Source organism: Tiliqua scincoides, chromosome 5 (genome assembly GCF_035046505.1).
Source record: "Tiliqua scincoides isolate rTilSci1 chromosome 5, rTilSci1.hap2, whole genome shotgun sequence".
Taxonomy (NCBI): domain Eukaryota; kingdom Metazoa; phylum Chordata; class Lepidosauria; order Squamata; family Scincidae; genus Tiliqua; species Tiliqua scincoides.
The window spans coordinates 57,041,828-57,065,930 of record NC_089825.1 but is presented as its reverse complement, the minus strand read 5'-3'; the positions used below and the strand labels follow the sequence as shown (position 1 = coordinate 57,065,930).

Genomic DNA, 24,103 nt, shown 5'->3' with positions numbered 1-24,103 from the left:
CCATGGGGTGTAGAAGGAGGGCTTTAACCCTTTGCCTCTAACGCTGGTCTGATTCAAATTGGGCCCATCTGTAGCTATTTGTTCCCTTTGAAAAACTCTCTTTGACCCCTCCCTATAGTTTGGCCTTATGGACAAAAGGGATGGGGAGGGAAGGGGAAAACAAGCACATTCACTGCCCAGTCCTATCCACACTTTCCCTAGGAGTAAGCTCCATTGATTCTAATGGGACGGACTTCTGAGTAGAAATGCGTAGGATTGGGCTGTCAGACAGCAATTCATCTTACACAGCATTATAGCAATTATGTAATTGTAATAACTATAGGCAGAGTGGCCACCAAGATGTACAATGGGGACAGGAGAACCCAAATGGCAGCTGGTTCCAGCTGACTTTGCTCTTTGGAGACCTGTGTACTCCACTAGTGGAATACACTACTTATGTGGTGGCTTTTTATGGTGACTTTTTCAAATGGAAAATGCAAGCATGCTATCCCTCCATCCATGAAGTGGGGATTAGACCGTGTGCTGAGGGTGCCAGCAGTCGCATAGCTAGATGGAGTGCAAAGCCCTAAGATTTGGCCTAACCACGACATGCAAGCAGCCCCTCCCCTTCAAAGCCCTTCCAGGCTGCTGGAGCAGTGTTTCTCAACCTTTGTCCTCCACTATACCATTTTGCATGGTCCACCTATTGGAAGTAACTGGTGATTATGTCATCGCCGGTTACTTCTGGATTGGGAGGCCAGATGTGATGCAACAAACACCAGTAAGAGGCTCAGGGTGCACACAGGACTGCTTTTTCAAGCACGTGAAAAGTGCTACCCTACAGTTTGTCCATTCCCTGAAAACACTTTTTGTCTACACCCAATTTCTTCGTCTTCTGCACAGTCTCCCAACCTGTTGTACCTTTGTCCTGTTGCTCAGGGTGAGAGAACATAATGATATGAAGCTGTCTTAGATGGAACCAGGTCACTGGTCCGTGTAGCTTAGTATCTGTCTAAATAGCATCTGCACTGCCTCTCCAGGTACGTTCTATATACTACCTGAAAATGTCAGGGACTGAACCTGGAATCTTCTGCCAGTGGTGGCTCCAGCTTACCTGTGGCCTTGAGGCAAAGCTTTGGACTGCTTCCCCATGCCACTCCCTGCTGGCATACTGGGCTCACCATTGATATAGAGGTTTCAGGAGTTGGCTCAGCCCGGTGGACACTGTGATGGACATGGGCCCTCAACCAATGTTCAACCTGGCTGATCCTTGATGTCACTTCTGCATGTGAAACATGTGCTCTACCAAAGTATTCACACTCCTTACAAGCTCTTTTGTGTCACCCAACTGATTTGGGTTCTTCTGCCACTACTTTTCCTCCTCCTCTTTTTTTATCCCCAAGTTTGCCATATGATTGGGATGCATGCAGTTCTGTTTTTCAAAGCCTGGGAGCCACCTGTGGCAGCCAGCCAACAGTGTAGTAGTCCATCCACTTTAATAAATGTTATATATTTAAATCCCACCTTTCCAACCCCAAACAGAGAACCTTGGAGGTAGCTAACATATATTTATCTGTGTGGCTGTGTGTGGGCACTTGAATGCATGCGTGCAAACACACATACCCAAATATGGAACAACTCCAGACAATGTATATTAGTGAGAGATATGGATTGTTTTAAATATCCCTAAGCAGATGTATACAGGCATGTTTGGAATTTCCCTTTCTCTCTGGTGGCCATGCTGTAATGCCTGTTTCTGATCAGTTTCATGAGGATTTTTTGGTCTGTCTCTCTCTCTAGCCTCTTATTTATATATTCATCATTGCATTGGCTTCTGTCTGTTTCAGAAGAATGTTCCCAACCATTAGGGTTTCCTTTTCTGGCGTGGATCCGGAGGCCAAGTTCATTGTGCTAATGGATATAGTTCCAGTGGACAATAAGCGATACAGATATGCCTACCACAGGTCTTCGTGGCTGGTAGCTGGCAAAGCGGACCCTCCTCTGCCTGCAAGGTCAGTCAGTTCATCAACTATATTTTTTCCTGTCCCTCTGCCATGAAATATCTGCGGCTAAAATGTCAATTTGCTGCTAAAATGTCAATTTGCAAACACTGAGGCGGGAACTGATTTCCCGCTGGGGCTGGGCTGGGGAGGGGAGTCCTTAATGTAAGTCAAAAATTTTGTTTATGCTGAACGGCATGATGCAGCCAAATGCAAGCCAGTGATATGAATATCAATTTTCTTCCTCCATTTGACAATTGTTAAGGATTAGTTAAGCAGTTCTCTCAGACTTTGTTAGAATCCTTCACTGAGTTAAGGATTTGTTCCCCCTTCAAAAATAAACAAAACTGTGCAAAAGTTTATTGCCTTTTAACAGAGCCTTTTGCACATTTTTTTCTCATGCTACAGTTTGTTCTCTCTCTCTCTCTCTCTCTCTCTCTCTCTCTCTCTCTCTCTCTTGTGTTAAAAGAAATTGAACCATGTTTAGGCAACTGCAAAGCAGAAATATTAAATTATAGCCTGATGCCACCCAAGAAGTGACATTGTTTTTCAATGAACAGCTAATCCATTGGTTGTGTTCATGCACTGTAGTTGATTGATTGTTGACTTGCCATGCAAATTCATAGAATGCACTCTGTTTTTCAGTTGTGAAGGAGCATGCCTTTCAGCTGCTGGGCTAATACAACCTCTAAATAATGAAGTAGGAAGGGTAAAACTAGAGATGGGTGGAATTGCCATTCCTATTTTACAACTGGGCTTACAAAGAAAGCTATTCCTGTTCCACTGCAGCAGAAAATAGTCCCCCACCCATGCAGAACTCAATTCACAATTTAGATTTGGTTACATACCCTCTGATGTCATCTGACACATCATAGGATTGGAATGTCCCTCCCCCAACCTCATGTGTCCACACCCCTGCCACACGAATTTTCCCTTCCTCCTCACTTGCCTTTTGTCAGGGCAGTGGTATAATTAGTATATTTCACTGGAGGCTTCTATTTGGGGCCTTTCTTCTCCCCTTCCCTGACTCTAGGAATACTCTAGGCAACATCTCTGGCACCAGGGAAACAGAGTTCTCAAGGGCAACCCATACTTCTCCCAGGGTCCTTATATCTGAGAATGATGCCTTACATTGGATTGCCTCACAGAAACCCAGTGAAACTTCCCTGTTCCTGCCTCAGAAACCCTACAGAAATTTGGCATATTGCACAAAGTGCGGGGAAGCCATTTAACACTTGTCCATGGTGCTGATTTTCCCATTAAGGGACCCAGATCAGATTCCAAAGTATCATAGTTTCTTAGAAAACAATTTGAAGACCACCAGCTTATGCCAAAGAACAACATGCAAAATCAGCTGCAAAGAGCATTTTTTAACGAACAAGTTGAACTCTAGAACAACTTTTTAATGCACAAATTATTGTGGGTATACTGAACTACTAAGTTTATTCTGGGATTAAATGAGCTGGTTTTGCCACTTGAAGAATTCGAGTCCATTTTTCCCTTGTGTCCAAATTTGATGTATTTTATTAAGATGACACACATGGATTTTGTGCCTATTTAAAATCGAGTCTGTCAATTAAAAGAAAATCCCAAAACAAGAGAGGTGAAATGCAACCAGACAGAGAGCTTTCAGAATGACACTGGGCACTTAGAGCTAAATGAAGTAACCCCTGCTAATTGGGTAAGAGGCACTTTTTCAAGTGGGTGCTCCTTTTTTTAGCAGGGGGAGAGTAACTGGCCCACCTCACCCCAGCACTGTCTGTTCTAGTGGCTGTCTGCTGGTATTCATTTGCATCTTTTTAGATTGTGAGCCCTTTTGGGACAGGGAGCCATTTAGTTATTTGATTTTTCTCTGTAAACCGCTTTGTGAACTTTTAGTTGAAAAGCGGTATATAAATACTGTTAATAATAATAATAATAATAATAATAATAATAATAATAATGAGGTGTAATGTTAAAAACATCATTGTCTAGTGGGGTATTTCTATTTACTTTAATAACAGGCCTGCACAGTCTTGATTTGAATCTTGATTGCAGAACTTTTTCCTTAACCCTATAGCTCAATGTTCCTGCCAAAAATTCCCCTCCCCAAAGCTGCTGTGGGTCCCTGAAGGTGACATTGCAGCAGATATCTGGAGTGATTATTTTACAGCAGTGATTATTCCCAAACTGTGAGCTGTGGCTCTCCGGGGAGCCACATTATCCTGCCAGGGGAGCTGAGAAATCCTTGTGAAAAACCTGCTGCCCTATACAATGTATAGAATTGTAGCCCTAATGGGAAGTCATGGCCAATGGCTCAGTAGGTCAAGGGAGCCACCACTCAAAAAACTTGGTAACCACTGCTTTAGGGTGAGGTCAGCTTGGATACTACACTACACTACATGGCACTACATGGCACAACAGAGGAAAATGATTGTCACTTTGGTTGCACAATTAATAATTTGTCATTCATACAGTTTTGAAGCAATCTCTATTTTAATCAGCCCCCCCTCCCCCCAAAGTCCTGGTCTTTATTATAATTCTACAGACACATAAGGCTTATTCAACATGCTTTGGTCAAAATCCCTTTTACAAGAGTGGCCTTTCAAATGATACAGAAGAATTAAGAATGTAGAAAGAGCCCTGCTGAATCAGGCCAATTAAGCCAATATTAAAAATAATGAACTATTCCTCTAAGACAGGAGCGGGCAAACATTTTGGCAGGAGGGCCACATCATCTCTCTGACACTGTATTGGGGGCCAGGAATAAAAAATTAATTTACATTTCAAATTTGAATAAATTTACATAAATGAATACGTTATAGACATAACTTATATGAATGAATGAATTTTACTGAGCTTATTTATAATGCACATGAGAACTATGAACTGTTTGCCACACACCTCTTGCCCAGTGAAAACATACAGACCAAGCCAGAAACACAAGGAGACATAGGTTGTTCAGAGGTAGTGGGGGGTATGTGTTAAAATGATGCCTAGGGAAAACTAGAAAACATATGGAGACTATAAAAGGCCTTGTTCTAACATGGTTCACAGCTCACATCTGGCGGTTACAACTGGCAGTCACGGGCTACAACACGCAGGCTCCAACAGTCTCTGACGGACCAGAGGCTCATTGGAGCCTGGGAGCTCCCTGAGGGCTGGATTGGGTGTTGTCGCGGGCCGCAAATGGTCCACAAGCCAGGGTTTGCCTACCCCTGCTCTAAGAGATGCCCCCCAACAACCTCTTTCACTCAAATTGAGACCCGCCTTTTCAGTATTGCTTGTACTTTAATAGTATTTCACACACTCTCAGGCTACATTTCTATGCCTACTTACGTGGGAGTAAACCCTCTGTAATCAGTGGGACTTAATTGTGAGGAAAACATGCATAGGATCAAGCTGAGCAAAACATAGATCCGTGTCATTATGCGACTCTACACAATTTTTTTTTCACTCCAGCTTTTGGAGTCACCTTTTATCAACCTACCTCGGAGGCATTTCTCCCTGTGCAGGTGTGGCATATTTTGGACAACAGTTGTCCAGTCATACTTTCAATCTGCTTGGGCAGAGTCCTATGCTTTTGTCTGCTCTGTTATTAGAGTTTGTTGCAGATTAAACTGAACCTCTCAGTGGCTTAAACTGTAAGCCTAGTGCTCCAACAGTAAGCTCTAATGGTTTTAAATTCACCTTTTAATGATTGCCTTCTGGTTTTGGAGGCTCTAATACTAAAACCACATATTCATATGCAGGCTTAAGTATATGTACTGCAAACGTGATGCCTGAGTTATGTTTTTTGCAGGATTGGGTCAAATGACATTAACTTGTTGATCTGAGAAAGCCACGTGAATAAAGTGAGTCACAAAATGTGAATATGTGAGTCACAAAAAGAGAAAAAATGAAATCACAGGCCTAGGTAAGCCTTGATGATATCCATGCCCTCAGGCGTTCCCCACATCATTTCTGTACAGAAATAACTTTCGGCACTACAACTGTGGGGGGCTGAAATTAACAAGGATTATCCAATAGCATTTGAAAGCACTTCCATTCAGAAACTTTTACTGGAGATGGCCATTAAATCCATCTTTTCCTGCTGTCAACATGCAAAGCAACTTTTTTTCTTTGCTGTGATTGTACAAGTCCAAATTCCTTTAGAAAACCTTTTGTGAAACTTTCCAAGCTTAAATGGCTTTACAAACCAAACCAAACATTTGAAAGAAATACCAGCCTCATCATGAGTTCTAGCTTATACTTAAATCCCCTACCTCTCTTTTATTCCCTTTGGGGCTTTGTTTGTGCCAGTGTTAAAAAGAGTGTTGATTAGTCCCCTTGACAATATGAGCTACCCTGTGCTATTAACCCTTAATTAAATGTATGCCACCATAACCAATATTCAGTATGATCCATCCCATAGTCAAAATGACTATGTTCATGGCAGGTAAAATGGTCATATCCCCCCCCCCCCATCACTGCATATGGAATATACTCTGGTTATGCTACAGAAATAACTTTCACTATGCTCCAACTGTGGGGGGTTGAAATCAACAAGGATTATCCAATAGCATTTGAAAGCATTTCCATTTAGACATGGAAATTATGCCTGTTTACATGAGCTGTTCATTGTTATTTTAAGTCCTAGTCAGAATAGCTATGGGGAGATGCAATCAGTCTGCCATTGAGAAAAAAAAAACATAGCAGTGAACATGCCTGATAATAATCCAGAACAGGAACATTAAGCATCCGCTAACAAAATAAAATTATGCTTGAGATTACTAAAGGAATGAACCGTCGGCTCCGGAAATAATAAAGCTGTAAAAGAGAAACACAGGCCAGCAAATGAAGAACTGAATAGGTCTGTGTCAGACCTCGATCTCTCTCTCTCTCTCTCTCTCTCTCACACACACACACACACATACACACACACACACACAATCACAGTTTGTATTGTGAATCACAGAAATAAATACCTCCCCCCCCCCACCGGCAGATTCCTACAGAATTGATTTGCACAAAAGTGTGTTTGGGGTTGCTACTGCTTGCAGCTCTGCATGCTTACTCAGAAGCACCACAGACACTCACCTATAAGTTGATCCCACAGATAAGTTGAGGGCAGGTTTTGAGCCAACAATCATGGAATTTTCTATGACCCTCAGATAAGTCAGGGGTTAAACTTAGGGGGGGGGTGTCTGACTATAGTTTTGTCTGATTTTACTTGAGGCCAGATCCTGAAAAACAACCCGCCACTAATTGTTACCTAAGAACTGTAGTCTCTAATTGATTAAAAACGAAGTAAAAGACCATAAGATACATTTTTATTCTTTTTAAATTCTGGTCTTCATCACCTTTTTGTAAGCACTATCAGAGTAAGTGCACTGTAAACAACATACCAGTAAATCAGTGGTTCCCAACCTGGTATTCATGTACTCCCAGGGACTCTCAACAGGACCTTTAGGGATACTTGAAAAAGAATGGAATAATGATAGAAAAAGGCAGGTCATGCTCCAGAATGCCTTGCAAGACAGGAATGCCTTGCAAGGACCAGCAAGGCAGGTAGTTAGTTGGCTGTGAAAGCCCTGCCAATAGCTAGTTTTTGGTCATCAATTCATGTATGAACCAGTGATTGAAAACCAGCACAGTAAAAAAGCTGAAACATAATATGGAAAGTGATCAAGCACCCAGAATTTCTCAGCACACTTCTGATGCAAAACAGTGCAAAGGCAGAGTCTTCTGTAACAAATTGCTTCTAAGGAGCTGTGCCTGCCTGCTGCTTGAGAAACTTGGCGCCTGTCTGCCCTTGAGAAAGGAAACTTTTCAGAGTTGAAAGGCTTTGCCCTCTGATTGACCTGGAGATAAGGCAAAGTTATAATTGGAGCTTGATTACTTGGCAAAAATTTCATGTACTATAGGCGAGTATCTACAGTAAGTCCTACTGTGTTCAATAGGGCTTCCTTCCAAGTAAAGATAGGATTGCAGTTGTAGACCCGGGTTCAATCATTCTGCACAAGACACACATGTTGTGTGGAGCTTTATGCCTCCCCAACTCTGACCCAAGCTCTATAATTGGAATTAGATTGTCTTAGATGAATATGTCATTATTGGACTAACTGTCTAAATTCAAATACTTTCTGGTGACAAAATCCGAGTTTTATGCAGGATGCAAATGCTTTTGCAGAAAGTCACAATTATTAGTACAATGGCAGGGTCTGGGGTGGGGGGAGGAGGTCTGTTTGGATTTTTATAGGCTCAGGGTCGGTGGGAGGGCTTTTTCCAATGGGGAAAAGCTTGCTTTGGAGCTCTGCCCACCAAACCAAGCCTCCCACTGCTGTTTGTGTTGCATTCCTGGTCTCACTGCCGGGCAGCAGCAGACCCACAAGTACCACCAGACACCACCTCAAGAACCACTGGTGAGAAACACTGAGTTTGAGTGAAGCTGAAATAACTTCACAAAATTATGCAAAAAATTTTTTTTTTGTTTTCTTTGATTTCTATGCCTGTTTTGGAAACCCTATTTTTTTTCCTTAAGCCATTTCTGCCCAATGTTTCATATATGCAACAGGGACCAAATGTGTACCTGTGGGCCAGGCAAAAATGGGTTTTAATGTGGCATTGCTGTTGCGTATCCAGGCCATGGAAAGAAGACAGCCCTATAAACCGAGCACAAAGAAAGAAGGGTCATGATCGGTCAGGCTGCAGGCATGGCAATAAAATCAAAAAAGCCAATGACCAGAAACCCAGCTTACAAACTCTTTGTGTATTTTTCTGGAAATAGTGTTACCAACATTTTCCTGTGACAAAGCTCCTGTGCCTTGAACAGTTTTATGAGAATAAAAAAAACCTCTGATGGCCTAATCCTACGCTGGCCTATGCCAGTGGGCTGGGCATGTGCACTGTTGAAACATGCTGTAAGGTGCATTGCGGCAGTGCAGAGGACCCCAGCGCCAGTGAAAAGGCCTGTGTTGAGCTGCCAGTGCCTGCCAAAGCCAATAGATGCTCCACTGGCTGGTGGGGGGTTGTGAGGGAGTGTAGAACAAGAATGGTGGAGGCGTTAAGGGTTGGGGGAAGCCAGAGACGGGGTGGAAACGGCGGCCTATTCCCTTTTCTGAGCCTCTCCCCCTAAAACAGGGCAGTTCAGATTTGCATCAGTGATCTCTCCTGTGTAGATCAGAGTAGTCTTATAGAGGCTGCTGGGGCTTTACCCCCAAGGTGACTTCCAGCAACCTCAAGTCCTGAACTGGATGGGACAGAGGCTGTGCTGGTCCCACTGGATCGTAGTGCAGGAAGTTTTGTTAGGATTGGGCTGCCCGTCTCTAAAAGTGCCTTTCCTTCAAGTTATGACAGTGATACAGCAATTGTACCACTGTGGAACAGGAAGTGCTTTTACTGCCTCCCTCTACAGTCATAAGAGCTGGGGTCATGTTTATTTACCAAAGATGTTTTTTTTAATAGCAACAGCAGCTTGCTTGGCAGCAAGAAAGGAAGAAACTGTGATTCTGTAGATGTAGGCATTTATGGATCCCATTCGTTATTGGTATGCACACACTAGCTTCAGAACATCTTTTTCCATTTATTCCAGCTTTTCCTTCAGTGAGCTCAGAACAGCTTACATATTGTTTCAAAGCAATCTTGTATTCAAACAACGCGTAGGGCTGGATCAGCACAGTGTTAGTCGTAGAATTAATAATAATATTATTATTCAATTCTGTTGTATGGTCTATGTGTGGGATTTTTAAGAACTGCTTTTCTTTGACTGATACAGCAGCCTTTGGATGAATGCCTGAACCTAGGGCAAGGGGCACTGCCAGCTGTCTACACCTTGGAGTGTCAACTGTGATGTTGTAGGACTACTTTATTCCACAAGGAAGGGTGAGATGCAGACCTGTTTGATTGACGGGCCTTTGTCTGTTGTCTTTCTAGGTTGTACGTGCATCCAGATTCTCCATTTACAGGCGAACAATTGCTGAAACAGATGGTGTCCTTTGAAAAAGTGAAACTCACAAACAATGAGCTGGATCAGCATGGTCACGTGAGTAGCAGGCCCTGTGGGAAAGGAAAACAATGTTACTGGTTTGGAGCAATGACACCTGCTGACATCCCTTGGAAATTGGGAGAATCTGCCAACAGCCCTCGATAACTAGTGAGGTTGTGGTTCAAGGATTGTGATGTTTTCGGGGCCAGATGAGGGGTGTCCTGGAACAAGGCAGCTGCAGCATATTAACATCAGTTCACTTTATCCTGTTCTACCCTCCTATCTATATTTTATTTATTTTTCACTTTTTAACATTGGCCTTCCAAGGAGCCTTCCTTCCTTTGTGTTTTCACAACAACCCTGTGGGTTAGGTTAAGCTGAGAGACAGTGACTGGTCCAAGATCACTCTGGAAGCTTCATGGCTGAATGGCGATTTGAACCTGGATCTTCCATCTCTGACTAACTCCCAAACCATTATACCATCTTGATTCTCTGTCTAGCTCACTAGTTCCCAACCTGTGGACCACAGGTGTTCTGTGAGACCCTGAGAAGTGGTCTGAGAGGTTTCAGGAGAAAAAAAATTACCTTTGACCACTTCCAGTGTCTTGCTGAGCAAGCACTCTCCCATAGGCCACCAAAGAGGGCGGAGACTGCGACCAGCCACAACTACTTAAGTGTCAACTGTGTCTGTGGGTTGTCCATTCTCAGTCCTCTGATAGTCTTTAAAGGAAGCGCTTGGGAGACAGACCACCAGAGAGGGTGGAGGTCAGACCACTCACAGCCACATGTGATCCAAGACAATTCCAATTTTTGTCTCAGTAGTTCTCAGGCTCCTAAAGATTGGGAACCACTGATCTAGCCTTTTTTTCATTCAACAGCCCAGATCCATGGCATCACTGCACTTCCTGGTTGAGTAGTCCTACTTCCCAGTTTCTCCCTCTCTTCTGAATTGGACTCCACTTGAACATTTGCAATATGATTTGAGATGGAACCAACTAACTAGGAGATGTTGTATTTCTTAAAAATTGAGGGAATGGTCACTATCATTTTTCCATCTCACTAGCTTTAGGCAGCCCCCTAAAGGGGCTGGGGGATAAGAATAGGCCCTCAGTTTGGCTATACTTGTCGTAAGAGGTGACTAAACAGCCACCGGGTAGATGGGACTCGTCAGCCTGGGAAGGCAGCTCATCTGAGAGAAGGAAAACTTTGATCCCAAACCTCCACTGCCTTGTGGCTACATCCAGTTATGGAAGAGGCTTCAGGAGTCAACCTCGAGGCAAAATCCGGAGCCGGAGTCCCTGAGGCAGTTCATGGCTGAACACAGTCATGTTCTGGCAACTCCTGCGATGCCGCTGGAACCAACCGTATTGGCTTCTGCCTTTCCATTGGACCATTTCAGCGACGTGGAGAGGAGGGATTTGCTGCATGGGTAACAGCCTATCCTCTGTACCTACTTTACCCAGGCTTTGCGCACTGGAGAGGACACTCTGTTCCAGAACTACCATTCAGAGTGCGATAACATAGTCTTCCGAGACTGAAGAATGCCAACAACAGCTTTAGGCACATCATAAAATTGGCATTCTGCCCCTAGCAAGGCAAATCAAGTGTAAGTCTGCAATCTCTGCCTGCAGTCCATTTTGTTAGAAACTGCAGCCTTCTGGGCTCTTACATCATACCTAGCTTCCTTCCTTCCAGTGGTGTATCTAGGGCAGGGGTGGGCAAACATTTTGGCAGGAGGGCCACATCATCTCTCTGACATTGTGTTGGGGGCCAGGAAAATAGAATTTACACTTCAAATTTGAATACATTTATATAAATGAATACATTAGAGATGGAACTTATATGAATGAATGGATTTTACTGAGCTTATTTATAATACACATGAAAACTATAATATAGGCATGTAGAACCACATGAGAACTATGAACTGTTTGCCACACACCTTTTGCAAAGTGAAAACACATAGACCAAGCCAGAAACACACGGAGACATAAATTGAGAGGTGGTGGTGGGGTGGTGGTTAAAATAATGTCCAGGGAAAAGCAGAAAGCACATGGAGACTATAAAAGGCCTTGCTCTAACTTGGCCCATAGCTCATGACTGGCAGTTGTGACTTGCAATCTTGTGCCAGAGTGGGCTCCAACAGTCTCCAACGGGTCAGAGACTCATCGGAGACTGGGAGCTCCCTGCGGGTTGGATTGGGAGTCCCCACAGGCTGCAAATGGCCTGTGGGCCGAAGTTTGCCCAGGGTATATACCCTGGGTGCCACTTGAAGGAGGGGGTGCCAGCTGCTGCTGTGATTGCATGTGTTTTCCAGTTGCTTCCCGACTCAGGAAGCAGCTGTGATAACCCAGAAGGGATGTCACTTGGCATTATAGCATCACAATGTTGCTGCCCTTGGTGACACCCCCCCCCCACCTTTTCAGCTTTAAGAACATAAGAGCAGCCCCGCTGGATCAGGCCATAGGCCCATCTAATAACCCATTTCTAAAATCAGGAGGTTGCACATACACATCATGGCTTGTACCCCATAATGGATTTTTCCTCCAGAAACTTGTCCAATCCCCTTTTAAAGGCGTCTAGGCTAGATGCCAGCACCACATCCTGTGGCAAGGAGTTCCACAGACCGACCACACGCTGAATAAAGAAATATTTTCTTTTGTCTGTCCTAACCCGCCCAACACTCAATTTTAGTGGATGTCCCCTGGTTCTGGTATTATGTGAGAGTGTAAAGAGCATCTCCATATCCACTCTGTCCATCCCCTGCATAATTTTGTATGTCTCAATCATGTCCCCCCTCAGGCATCTCTTTTCTAGGCTGAAGAGGCCCAAACGCCGTAGCCTTTCCTCATAAGGAAGGTGCCCCAGCCCTGTAATCATATTAGTCGCTCTCTTTTGCACCTTTTCCATTTCCATTATGTCTTTTTTGAGATGCGGCGACCAGAACTGGACACAATACTCCAGGTGTGGCCTTACCATAGATTTGTACAACGGCATTATAATATTAGCTGTTTTGTAAGAATAATATTCCAGGTCATGACTTTCAGATTGTCTTTAATGGCCCAATGAGCCTATCTACTATTTATATATAACATGCTTTGAATTTTTTATTCTGTAGCTTCATATTTCCTGGATGTTAGTTTTGCAGCTGTATTCATGTGGTAGGGGACACAAAAGCAAGATTTCCAAGCAACTCAGATGAGTGCTTCTAAAAAGCAATCGCAGTGAGCCAGTAAGCCTTTCGGGAATGCAGTGCAGTAATATGACAAAAAGCAAGACATATTGCTTCTCTTGATCTTGGAGAATTTAACCAGAAGGCCCAAGGCAGTAAATGCTCTATAACTTGGCATATGGATCTTGATTCTTCTCTAGCAGTAGAGTGCAAACTATGGTATGCCTTTCGGAAGTAATCCACTGAGTTTTTATGGTGGATCCTTGACTGGATCAGTGTAGGACACTGCCATAAAAGCATTTATGTTCTTAGAAACAAAAGAGAGATAAATGTTCTGCCTCAAATCCCTTGTACTTTTTTTAGATTAGGAATGTTTTTACATAGCCAGCAAACTCAGGCGGAAATGAAGCAGCAGAATGAACTATACCACATATATCAGATTGCAGTGGTATGGGGGGGGGGTTGATCACATTTTTGCATGTTTCCCTATGTAAGGAACTCCCTGTGAGTTAAGAAAAAAATCTAGCCCATCAAAGTGGAAGGTTCTGCACCAGCTCACACCATGTTGTGCTAGTTCTCTACTTGCAGGGAGTTTTTCTTTTGTCAGAAATGGCATCCCAACACCTTTAGGCTAAAGTGGGATAGGCTACTCTACCACCTCAGGACTCTACCACTTCATTTTGCTGCTGTTGGGACCCAACCTTAATTATAAGGGTTTAGAAAACCATTTTGAAGGCACTCAAAAAGTTGATGGTACTACAGTCTGATACGTTTTTTCTTTTCTTTTTTCCAGATCATCTTGAATTCAATGCACAAATATCAGCCTAGGGTGCACATCATAAAGAAGAAAGACCATACAGCCTCCTTGCTTAACCTGAAATCAGAAGAATTTAGGACATTTATATTTCCAGAGACTGTGTTTACAGCTGTCACTGCCTACCAGAATCAACTGGTGAGTGTTGCCAGCTACTTTTATAGCACTTTTTCATTTGATAAATGATGGCTCATATGAAAATAGAGGACACAAGCCCTGTCAGTGGGCAGTTGTTTGCTACCAAATGCTCAGCCTGCTCTGAGTTCTAGTTCAGAGGGGAGGATCCATGTTTGTTATTGGCATGCTTAAACATGCCACTGTGCTGTTGGATGTCATTACGTGTTTGTAGTGGTCTTCCAAAAGTGGATGCACACCAATGTCAGTCGCATTGCCTAGTGTTGATGCCACAACAGATGCTGAATGTGGGCTGGCTGGGTCATGCAATTCAGCACACAATTCCTGGGGTTCCTGCCACAATCTTGCTGTTGCCTTGCCCCTCTTCCAGACTGAGAAGGATCTAACCATGCTATTGCCACTTCCTCCTTTTGTTCTCCATACTGGGGGGGGGGAGGGGGAGAGATCCAGACATGTCACTGCTGCTGCCTCCATCAATTCCTCTTCTCATGGTCCATGCTTGTCCTCTGGGGTGGGGTAATAATCATGCTGCTGCTCCTTCTCTGCTACTCCTTATTGGGTGGGGGGATTTGGTCTAGCCATACCTCGGGGTCCTGGCACCCGGGTCAACCCCCAGTTTTCTGCTCCCCTCACCCCTTGCCCCCACCCCTTTTCTGCCACCCTCACCCATGACCCAGAAGTAATTGCAGTGATGTCATCTTCACCACAATGACTTCCATGCAGCTACCTCCTCTGTTCCCCCTTTGGAAAAAAGGGGGAACGAAAGAGGCAGCCGAGGCCCTGACAGAGCCTTCAAGCGGCGCAGAGTTCTCCATTGGAGTGGTTTGCAGCTGCTGGAAGCCCGCCTGTCTCAGGCGCTGTCCCTAGTCATGCTGACGCTCTAGGGCACCCCTGCCCTCTCCTCCTATAAAGGAGGAGGTTGGAGGGGTGTCCCAGTCCAGCACTGAGTCACTGTCAGAGAGGTAGCTTCTTGCTGCCTCTCCAGGAGTGCTCCTGGGCACCCCTCCTCTGTCGGGAGGAGGCTCTTTTTTTAAAGGGAGAGAAAACAGAGGAGCTGCCAGCTTCTCTCCCTTTAAGGAAAAGTCGGGCGGGCGAGCGGTTTGAGAAGGCACCATTGGAGGGTCGGCGCCTAGGGCATTTGCCCCGTTTGCCCCCCTCCAGGTTTGCCAGTGGGCCATGCTACTGCTTTTGCCCCCACCTCTGCCTGCTCTCCTGGCCAGGATTGGGGGGATCCCATCAGACTGGGGAAGCAGCAGAGGGCATGCACCAATGTGAGTGCCCATAAACAATAAGAAGAAAAGGAGGAAGTACATTTTTGGGTGTAAGTGTGTTGGCTAATGCTGGGAGTGATGGCATGTGATTGTGCATGCATGTTGGTGGGGAATTCAGCAGAATTTGGTCATTGTTGTATAGTGGTTATCTTTGGGTCCAATCCTATTCAACTTTCCAGTGCTGCAATACAGCTCCAAGGTAAGGGGGAAAAAAACATTCCGCTTCATGATTGCACCCCATTGCAGGATGCATTGTGGATCCTGTTGGCATGGTTGCATTGGTGCCAGAAGGTTGGATAGGATTGGGCCCTTTAGCATATAAAGAACTGTGTTATGCTAAGTCAGACCAATGACCTTCCTAGTCTTGCACAAGTCAAGGAGATGCAGTGGTTAAACTGTTGCACTTAAACCAGGGTTAGAATCACTGCTTGGCCACAAAGGTCCCTGAGTGACTTTGGGTCAACCTTTGTGTCTCAACCTAACCTACTTCATAGGTGGGTGGCAAGAATAAGAGGTGGAGGCACCATATATGCCATCCTGAGTTCTTGGGAAAGTAGGACAAACATTTAACAACTAATAAAATAAGTAACCCAATCATTCTGCAATATAGGGTCTGTGGATGGTCTGAGATGTGAGAGATGCTAAGAGTTTTTCAAAATGGAAAGCCATTTTGCTATTTTGAATAGTTTTCTCAAATGGCCTGGGCAGAAGAACAAAGGGGGGCAAACGGCTTCTCTGCCAGTTTTATAGTGATGTTATCTCTTCAGAACACTTCAGAGAGTTTGAATGAAGAACTCCCCCTGCCCTGTTTTATCAATCTCAAAATAGCTTTTTGACATGCTTCCTAAACCACGTCAGAAAAATCTTTCTCTGATCCTGGCTGAAGTGCTCACATACAAACCATTTGGGGAGGTGTTATGGGAGAATCACAAGACCACCGCTTGCTAATATCTGAATGAGGCAGCATTTTCTAACACCTTGCCAGTACAGACAAATCTCAGTGCTTTCTGATTAAGCGGTGAGACAGTGGGCATCCTCCAGCCAAAGCTGGATTTGACGTCTGGGCCTCACCAGACATCAGCACAGCACACTACTGCAGGTTAATGGCATCAGAGCAGGTCAGTGGCACCAGGTCTTGTCACCCAGGTCAGTGGCAGGCACATGACATAACAGTCATGTGCTATGAAGAGGTTGCTGTGCATGAGAGATTCATTGTCTAGCAGATTATTTACTTTATCAAAAGCATTTCTGTGCTGCATTTTGGTTCCATTCAAGAGCCTATCAAGGGAGCTTCCAGAATGCAATCAACAATGTAAAACAATCACAGTAAAATGTAAAAGCAACATATTTATATACACCCCAAAACAACCTGAGCAGGTAAAATAAATGTCAAACGCAAAATTTGTGAAAAGTCCGGACCAAACAATTGTCCACTGCCTGCCTAAAAATTGAATGTGTCAGAGTGAGCTGAGCCTCTTGAGGGTGGAAATTCCATGGCTGGGGGCGGGGGGGGGGCACCATTGAGAATGTCCTATCTTGCATCTACAACAAAAGAACCTCTGGTGGTGATGGGATGTGGAGCTAGGCCTCTGATAAGGAGTGCAGAATGTGACTGGGCTCAAGAAGAAGCAGATAGTTCTTCAAGCGCCCTGGCCATCAACGTATTGGCCTTGATATTCCTGATCACTGGTGGCCATACAAAAGAGGAAAGAATACCTCTAGGCTAAGTTTCTGTTAGGATTGCAGTTTTTGATTTGAAGAAATCTTATTCCATTAATCATAAGTATTCAAATGCAAATTTAAATAAATCTATGTGAAAAATCATTTAAATAAAAGAACATTCTTGTTTTGTGTTTTTGTTTTTTTAGGTGAGGTATACATGTGTATAATCAAGCACTTTCATCTCTGTGAGGCAGAGGAATGTCTCTTCTAAAATGAGACCTCTTCCATTTTTTTGAAGAAGTACTTAAAATCCTCATTTTTAAAAAAAGAGTCAGATTAAGAGCTTCACCCTATCCTGCCCCCATTGTTGCAGCAGTGCCAAAAACAGGCACACTGTATTGGGGGGGGGCAGATTGGGAGGCTTTAGCAAGGAAAGGGATTTACTCCCCTTACCCCTGCATAAGCCTGCTGACCCACAATGGGCCTCCTCGGATCTGCACTAGCTATTTTGCTAGTACAAGTCTGAGGGGGAAAAAGGGAGCAGGGAAGTGGTGAAAATGGGGGATAGGATCCTGCACATTCGATCACTACTGGAACCACCCCCTGCTTACCTGGTTTTGCCATTCCTTACCCCAGTTCCATTCTCCCCAACCTCTCCCATTGTCCTACCTGCTCCAGTGGGCAGCGGGAGAGCCGACAACATGGGTGTGAAGGCTCCTGCCAGTGTCTCAACAGCGTGTTACTCAGTTCCGCTGCTGGCCCATACGATTGGGCTGTAATTGGATGAACCTTCTAAAATGGTTGCATGGTTTCTAACCATTCAATCCAGTGGCATGATGAAATGTTGCAGCTCTAGTTGCCATCCCTCAAGTCATCAAAGGTTATAAAATCTGACACCGTCTATTTCATGGAGTATGAGCTCCTTGTGTGTACCCTAATTGTTGAATGTGGGCTTTCCCCCCTATGTAGTATCCTGTTGTGCACATAGATCACATGTGGCTTGCCCTTGCTGTTTGGGTGTAACAATGGATACATGTTAGCTCAGAATGTTCAGATTTTTTCTACCTTGGCTCACAAATACTCTTCTTAATGGAAACAATCGCTATATAGTCATTCCAGTTTGGAACAGGATGGGACTGCCTAGGGGAAGTGCGTTTACTATTCCGATACAGCTCACAATAATTTCTAAACTTGGAATCAAACACTGGGTCCATTGAAACAAATGGTGTTTGATCCCCAAGTACGTACTGTAAATTCTGCATTTCCCTGTGGAACCTCTCTAGAAATCCTATAAATGGATGCTGTCGTATTATGTATGACTAATGAAAATGGAACCCTCTCTTATTTTTGCCATTTCTTTCAATGCTGGTTTTAAGGGGGCTGATTACATTTCTGCAGGTTATTAGATAAGGGCTAAATACATTACACTTTCAACAAACTATCTCACATTTAAGATTTAAAGGTCATGCATTTGTTTAAACAGACAAGGCACTGCAAGAGAGTTGAAATGTAGGTCACACTTCACATTTACAAGCTTGCTTTGCAGATGGTCTCTTGATTTGGCCTGAGGATATATTTTCATCAGTTTGGCATCATACAAAAGTCTGTAGTTTCGTTTGACAACATGCACCCAACCAATTTCCCATTTGTATGTCTAAAAATGTGCATCATTATAATAACACAACTGTCATTTTAAAAATAAACAAATGGGCATTATTCATCCATAGCTTGCTTTTCCCCTTTTTCAGATTTAATAATTTGGTAAATTAGCTGCAAAATCTTCATAGGTTCAGAAATGTGAACAGCAGTACAGATAATTTTCCTTCCCCAGATTGCTTATACCTGCTCACTACCTGCTCGATATCCTATTACAATATCTCTGATACGGAACTAAAACTGGTGATAGATGTATTGCTCGATCGTAACATTTCATGTTATTTGAATGCTCTCCTGCATAAAGCAGTCTATGCAAACAAAGTCAACATGTTATTGAGAGGGTTTTAGGCTAGCCCAGTGGTTCTCAAATGTTTTTGCACTGGGACCCACTTTTTAGAATAACAGTCTGTTGGGATCCACTGCAAGTGATGTTCCTAACCTGGAAGTGATATCATGGCTGGAAATGACATAATCAAGCAGGAAAAATTTTAATACCCCTATATAACAAAATCAAATCAAGTAAATTAAAAGTTTACAAAAAGTTAAAAATTTATTTAAAATAAGGAACCACACTCGCAAGCATATGCTGATCTGTTTTTAAAATAATTCCCCAAAGACTGTTATCCTATCCACACTTTCCTGGGAGTAAGCCCCATTGGTGATATTGTTAAAAGCATATACATAGTAGCCTGTGAAAAGTGCAGATCTGTGACTTTTCCCGAATGTAGTCACATACCATGGTAGCATCAAGTCTAATCGATTAAAAATAAAATACACATTAAAATGAATGGGGACTTATCAGAAATTGGCTTGTGACTGACCTAGTGGGTCCCGACCCACTGTTTTAGAAACACACTGGTAGCCTTTTCCTTTAATGTGTGTGTGTGTGTGTGGGGGGAGAGTTTAGTTTAGTTTGTGTAGAGAGCATTGTATCTATGGGATACATTAATTGGGGTTCTGTTTAGCTGCCACAGAAGTTGGTCCTTGAATGCGCACCTAGCCAGGCTGGTGAACAATCTCCATTGAAGTGTCAGATGCTCCGGACATTGGACCAGGACAAAAGTGCCAATGGGGTTGTGTTACCCCAGATCACCTGAGCTTTTGATTTTCCCATTCTAGGAAATCAAGTGGGCTTAATGTTCCAATGAACTTGATAGAAGCCAAGTCCTTTGTTCAGTGGTCCAAACAAGAAAGCCAACAACAGCATCATCATCATGAAGGAAATAATGCTGACTGTATGTAAATAGGCCAGCAGTCTAAGCCCCTCAGGGTATTCAGATGTCTTCTCTGGATGGCGGTCTTAAAATCAAACCTATTGCCATTCTATACAATTGCTGTGTAGCAAGATAATTTTAATTCCTGAAAGAGTTGTGTCACAGCGGCAGAGCACCTGGTTTGCATGTAGGCTGCAGATAGTCCCAGTTCAGCCTTCAGATAGGACTGGAAGAAATTCCTGTCTCAAATCTTGGAGAATCTCTGCCAGCCAGTGTTGATAATACTGAGTTAGAGGGACCAATGGATCTGATTGTGTAGGGCAGCTACCTAGGTTACTATTAATATTGTGTTAATATTAACCACACAATATTCTCCACACGGTTAATATTCTCCACACAAAAATATACAGTATTTTTTTTTCTGTTATTGTTATGATCTGCTATGGCAGAGGTGTTGGGTACACGTCCAGGCCATAGGAGAAGGCCTATGAATGAACGAAGTTCTAGTCAACTACCTGGTATATAAAGGTCCAAGGAAAGAAAACTAGTCCTTATACTCATAGGAGCAGGACTGGCCTCAAAGCCACTGAGTGGAATTTTATCAAGAGTTACAAAGTTTTCTTTGGGCCTCTTCCCTTCTCCCTTCAAATATGAATTTGGCTCCCTGGCCCCCTTGTTTGGTTCTTAAGCTTCCTTTTTGATCCTGGGCCCAGGTACTATGTATCCCTGCACACACACACACACACACACACACACACACACACACACACACCTCGAAGCCCTTACTGACCCAAGAGTTCTGCTGCCTGAGGCAGCATGCCAAATGCTACCTCCCCCTTACTTGATGTTGTGCCAGCTCTGCTTTTCCCAATGTTCTAGCTCAGCACTCATGTCCCCCTCCATATTTCCTCTGTCCTCCTCTTCCTTTTCCAGTTCAGGGAGTGGAAGGAGGAAGAACAGTGGAGGTGGGAAGAGATTAGCATTGCCCACCAGCCTGTTGCCCACACAGCCATTTCAGATGGCCTCATGGATGAGCCAGCCCTGCATAGGGACGTGTGAAAGTCCCCTGAGAAATTCTGCTAGTCTTGTATAACTCCTTTTGCGTGTCCTTGAAATTGTTTCGTGTCTTTCATGAGGAGAAATCTTGGGACTTGCTTCATTGTTTTGCTTTGAATGCAATTCAGTGGCAATTCCAGTTCTTCAGTCTTGCTGCTAATGGTGTCAATCAAGGTCCATTACAGCACTAGCAGGAGGGTGTGTAATTATCCATCGGCACCCTATACAAAATGAAAGCTGTGGCAACTCAGCATGAAACATGGTGAGGATGGAATGGTTTGGTCACACTTTGTAAGTGGCAAGACTTTCTCACCAAAACTGATTGCAGGTGCTCCCTTCTCTTCTCTGTTTCCAGATAACCAAGCTGAAAATTGACAGCAACCCTTTTGCTAAAGGATTCCGGGACTCCTCCAGACTCACTGATATTGAGAGGTAATGGGGGTTGTTTATTTACTTTTTTCTCAGATAAGATAATGGAGAGGAGGGGATAAAGGGAGAGCGGGTATGATGAAATGTATCCTCTCAGCTCCTAAGAAATGGTGCACTTGGAGGTTATCAAGTCCCGTAGAACAGGTCTCATGTTCTTTTAAAAATGCTTATGAACTGTTTGGATGTGGAATTATTTTTAGCACTTCAGATGACTGATCATCTTCCTCATCTGGGCTTTCAAACTGGTTATTTCAGGATAGTCAAACAACTATGCATGTCCTTGAAGCACCGCAGCATGATTCTGCTCTTTTCAATATCTGGTACTTTAGCCTTTATCCTGACTGTTCTCACAATCCATATCTCTTCAGTTCTCTGGAACACTGAAGCGGATGCGATCGGAAACAGCAGGATAAAAAGAGCAGCACAAAATCTCATTGTCCAGTTTAAAGTGATTAAAACGCTCAAGGACATAAAAGCATTTGCCTGGCATTAAAAAGGGGTGGAGGTAGAGGGCCTGGGAGAAGAATGTCATAAATGGGGTGCCATCACTGAGAAGGCCTTAATCCTAGTTTCATCTACCTCACCTCAAATGGCAGAAGGGCTGGTCCAGTACCTCCTGGTGATTGGGATAGTATGTCTGGTGCAGCCTCCATTACTGGTGATATGCCAGTTTCTGCTCCTCTCATTCCTTGGATTGGAAAAGAAAGGGGGACAGAATGGAAGAGGAAGAGTGGAGGAGAGGTAACTGGTGGGCTAGCTGCTTTTGCCTGCTGCTGCTGCTCTATACTTCCTCTTCCATGTCATCTCCCTCTCTTCCAATCTAAGGAGTGTAAGAGGAGTGATGAAGATAACTGACTGGTCAGAGGTGGGTGTCCCCCTCCAACCTGCTGCCTGAGGTGACTGCCTCCGTTGGCTTCGTGGATGGGCCAACCTTGGTTGGTAGGGGTACACAGAGAAGGTCTTCTGAAAATGATCTTAGTGCATAAGTGCATTCGTGCTGGCTGATATGAGAGAAGGTGTCCTGCAGATATCTGGGTCCTAAGCCATAGAGCAGTGTTTCTCAGCCAGTGGTATGAGTACTACCAGTGGTTCTTGAGGTGGTGTTTGGTGGTACTTTGGTGGTTTGGTGTTTGGTGGTCCAGGACCCCCTGGACATCAGCTGCCCAGCAGTGAGACCAAGAACATGACACAACAAAAAGTGGTAGGAGGTGGTGGGCAGCACTCCAAAGCATGCTTTTCCACGTTGGAGAAAGCCCTCCCATCTACCCTGAGCCTCTTACTGGTGTTTGTCAAGTTGCATGACGACGTTACAAACGTGGTCTCCTAACCCAGAAGTGACTGACGATGATGTCATTGCCAGTTACTTCCAGTGGTACTTTGAATAGGTAGACCATGTGAAGTGGTACAACAGAGGACAAATGTTGAGAAACGCTGCCATAGAGGGCTTTAAAGGTAAGAAGTCCTACTACTTTAGAATGTGTGTGCATAGATGGGAAGGGGGAAAGTTCACTTATTTGCTGGGAACATACATTTAATCCCTACGCCCCCCCCCCCAATACTGTAGCTGGGGACACCAGCATACTCTGGATAAGTATAATATTATCAAGAGAGCCTGGAGATTAGAAAATTCATTTGTATCAGCTATGGAGATAGAAAGGATTCTAACACAAAGATAAATCCATCAAATGGGTGGATTGGGAGCACTCAGAAAGGTCGTTAGTGCATATTTTAGATGCACTAAAAGCCAGGCATTACACAATTTCAATAATTTCATTGAATGATGGACCTTGAAGACAACTTACAAAGTTAATAGAGTTTCAAATGCCACTTTCTAAAATAGCCATATTATCTGTTCCATTTACATGTCTTGGCACGGACCGCTTGCAAGTTCACATTCACACCTTCTTGAAAGAAAGATATTTGATTAGCTGTTGTAATAGGATAATCCATTTTCTGAATGGGCTTCCTAAGGCAGGCACCGTTTTATGTATGAATGATTTAGGATATTGGCACATTCACCCACACTGTGCAAAGGATCCATGAGAGCTCTCATTCATCGCTTGCTGGGAGGCTTTGGGTTGACCTAAATAGTGTGAATGTGGGACAAAGCTTTGGATTTAATTTTCAGAGATTTAAGTCTGCTTCTTTTTTCCTAACTAGCCTTTAGGGAGGGAAGCAAATCAGATCAATTGATCTTTAGAGACCTGAAGAAATTAAATTAGGCTGGAGTCAGTTACTGCACTAAACCATTGAGTAATTGGATTGCTCCCTGTAACTGATTGAAAACAGCCTCTCTCTGCCACAGCATAGGCTGGACTTCTTTGCAGTAGATCCGAGAGAAAAACACATCGTTTTATGATACGATGACAGAAATTGCACTTTTCTAGTCTAATTGAATATGGTTTCATAAATATGTGACTCAAACAATTTCAAACTTCTCATTTCATATTTATAGTCCCTATCAGGGCGTAATTTGACCCAGAACTCAATTCTGGAATCTGTGAGCACAGCATTAGAAATAGTTTTTGATGCCAAGGCTTGGCTTTAGACATTAAGTAACATATTAGCAGCCCAGTCCTATCCCTCACCACCATGCTAACGGAACGCACACTACTTGCAATGGTGTAGGAGGGCAATCAGATGGCCAGTGAGAGGTAAGTAAAATATTATACAGTACCTCCCAGTAGGCTGTCTAATTGCCAGTGGGTCTCATCAGATCCATGTAAGCTATTTTGCTGACATACATCCAAGGAGAGGGAGGAGGCAGGTC

General features: G+C 43.8%; 1 protein-coding gene across 1 annotated transcript in view; it reads left to right on the top strand.

The window, feature by feature from the left end:
• TBX20 (T-box transcription factor 20) overlaps nucleotides 1-24,103 on the top strand; it is a 52,145-nt gene that overhangs the window by 11,983 nt on the left and 16,059 nt on the right. Inside the window, exons 3-6 of the mRNA XM_066628329.1 lie at nucleotides 1,827-1,991; nucleotides 9,873-9,981; nucleotides 13,890-14,048; nucleotides 21,260-21,336. Of these exons, the coding sequence (XP_066484426.1) occupies nucleotides 1,827-1,991; nucleotides 9,873-9,981; nucleotides 13,890-14,048; nucleotides 21,260-21,336 (510 nt within the window). The remainder of the gene's footprint in view (nucleotides 1-1,826; nucleotides 1,992-9,872; nucleotides 9,982-13,889; nucleotides 14,049-21,259; nucleotides 21,337-24,103) is intronic.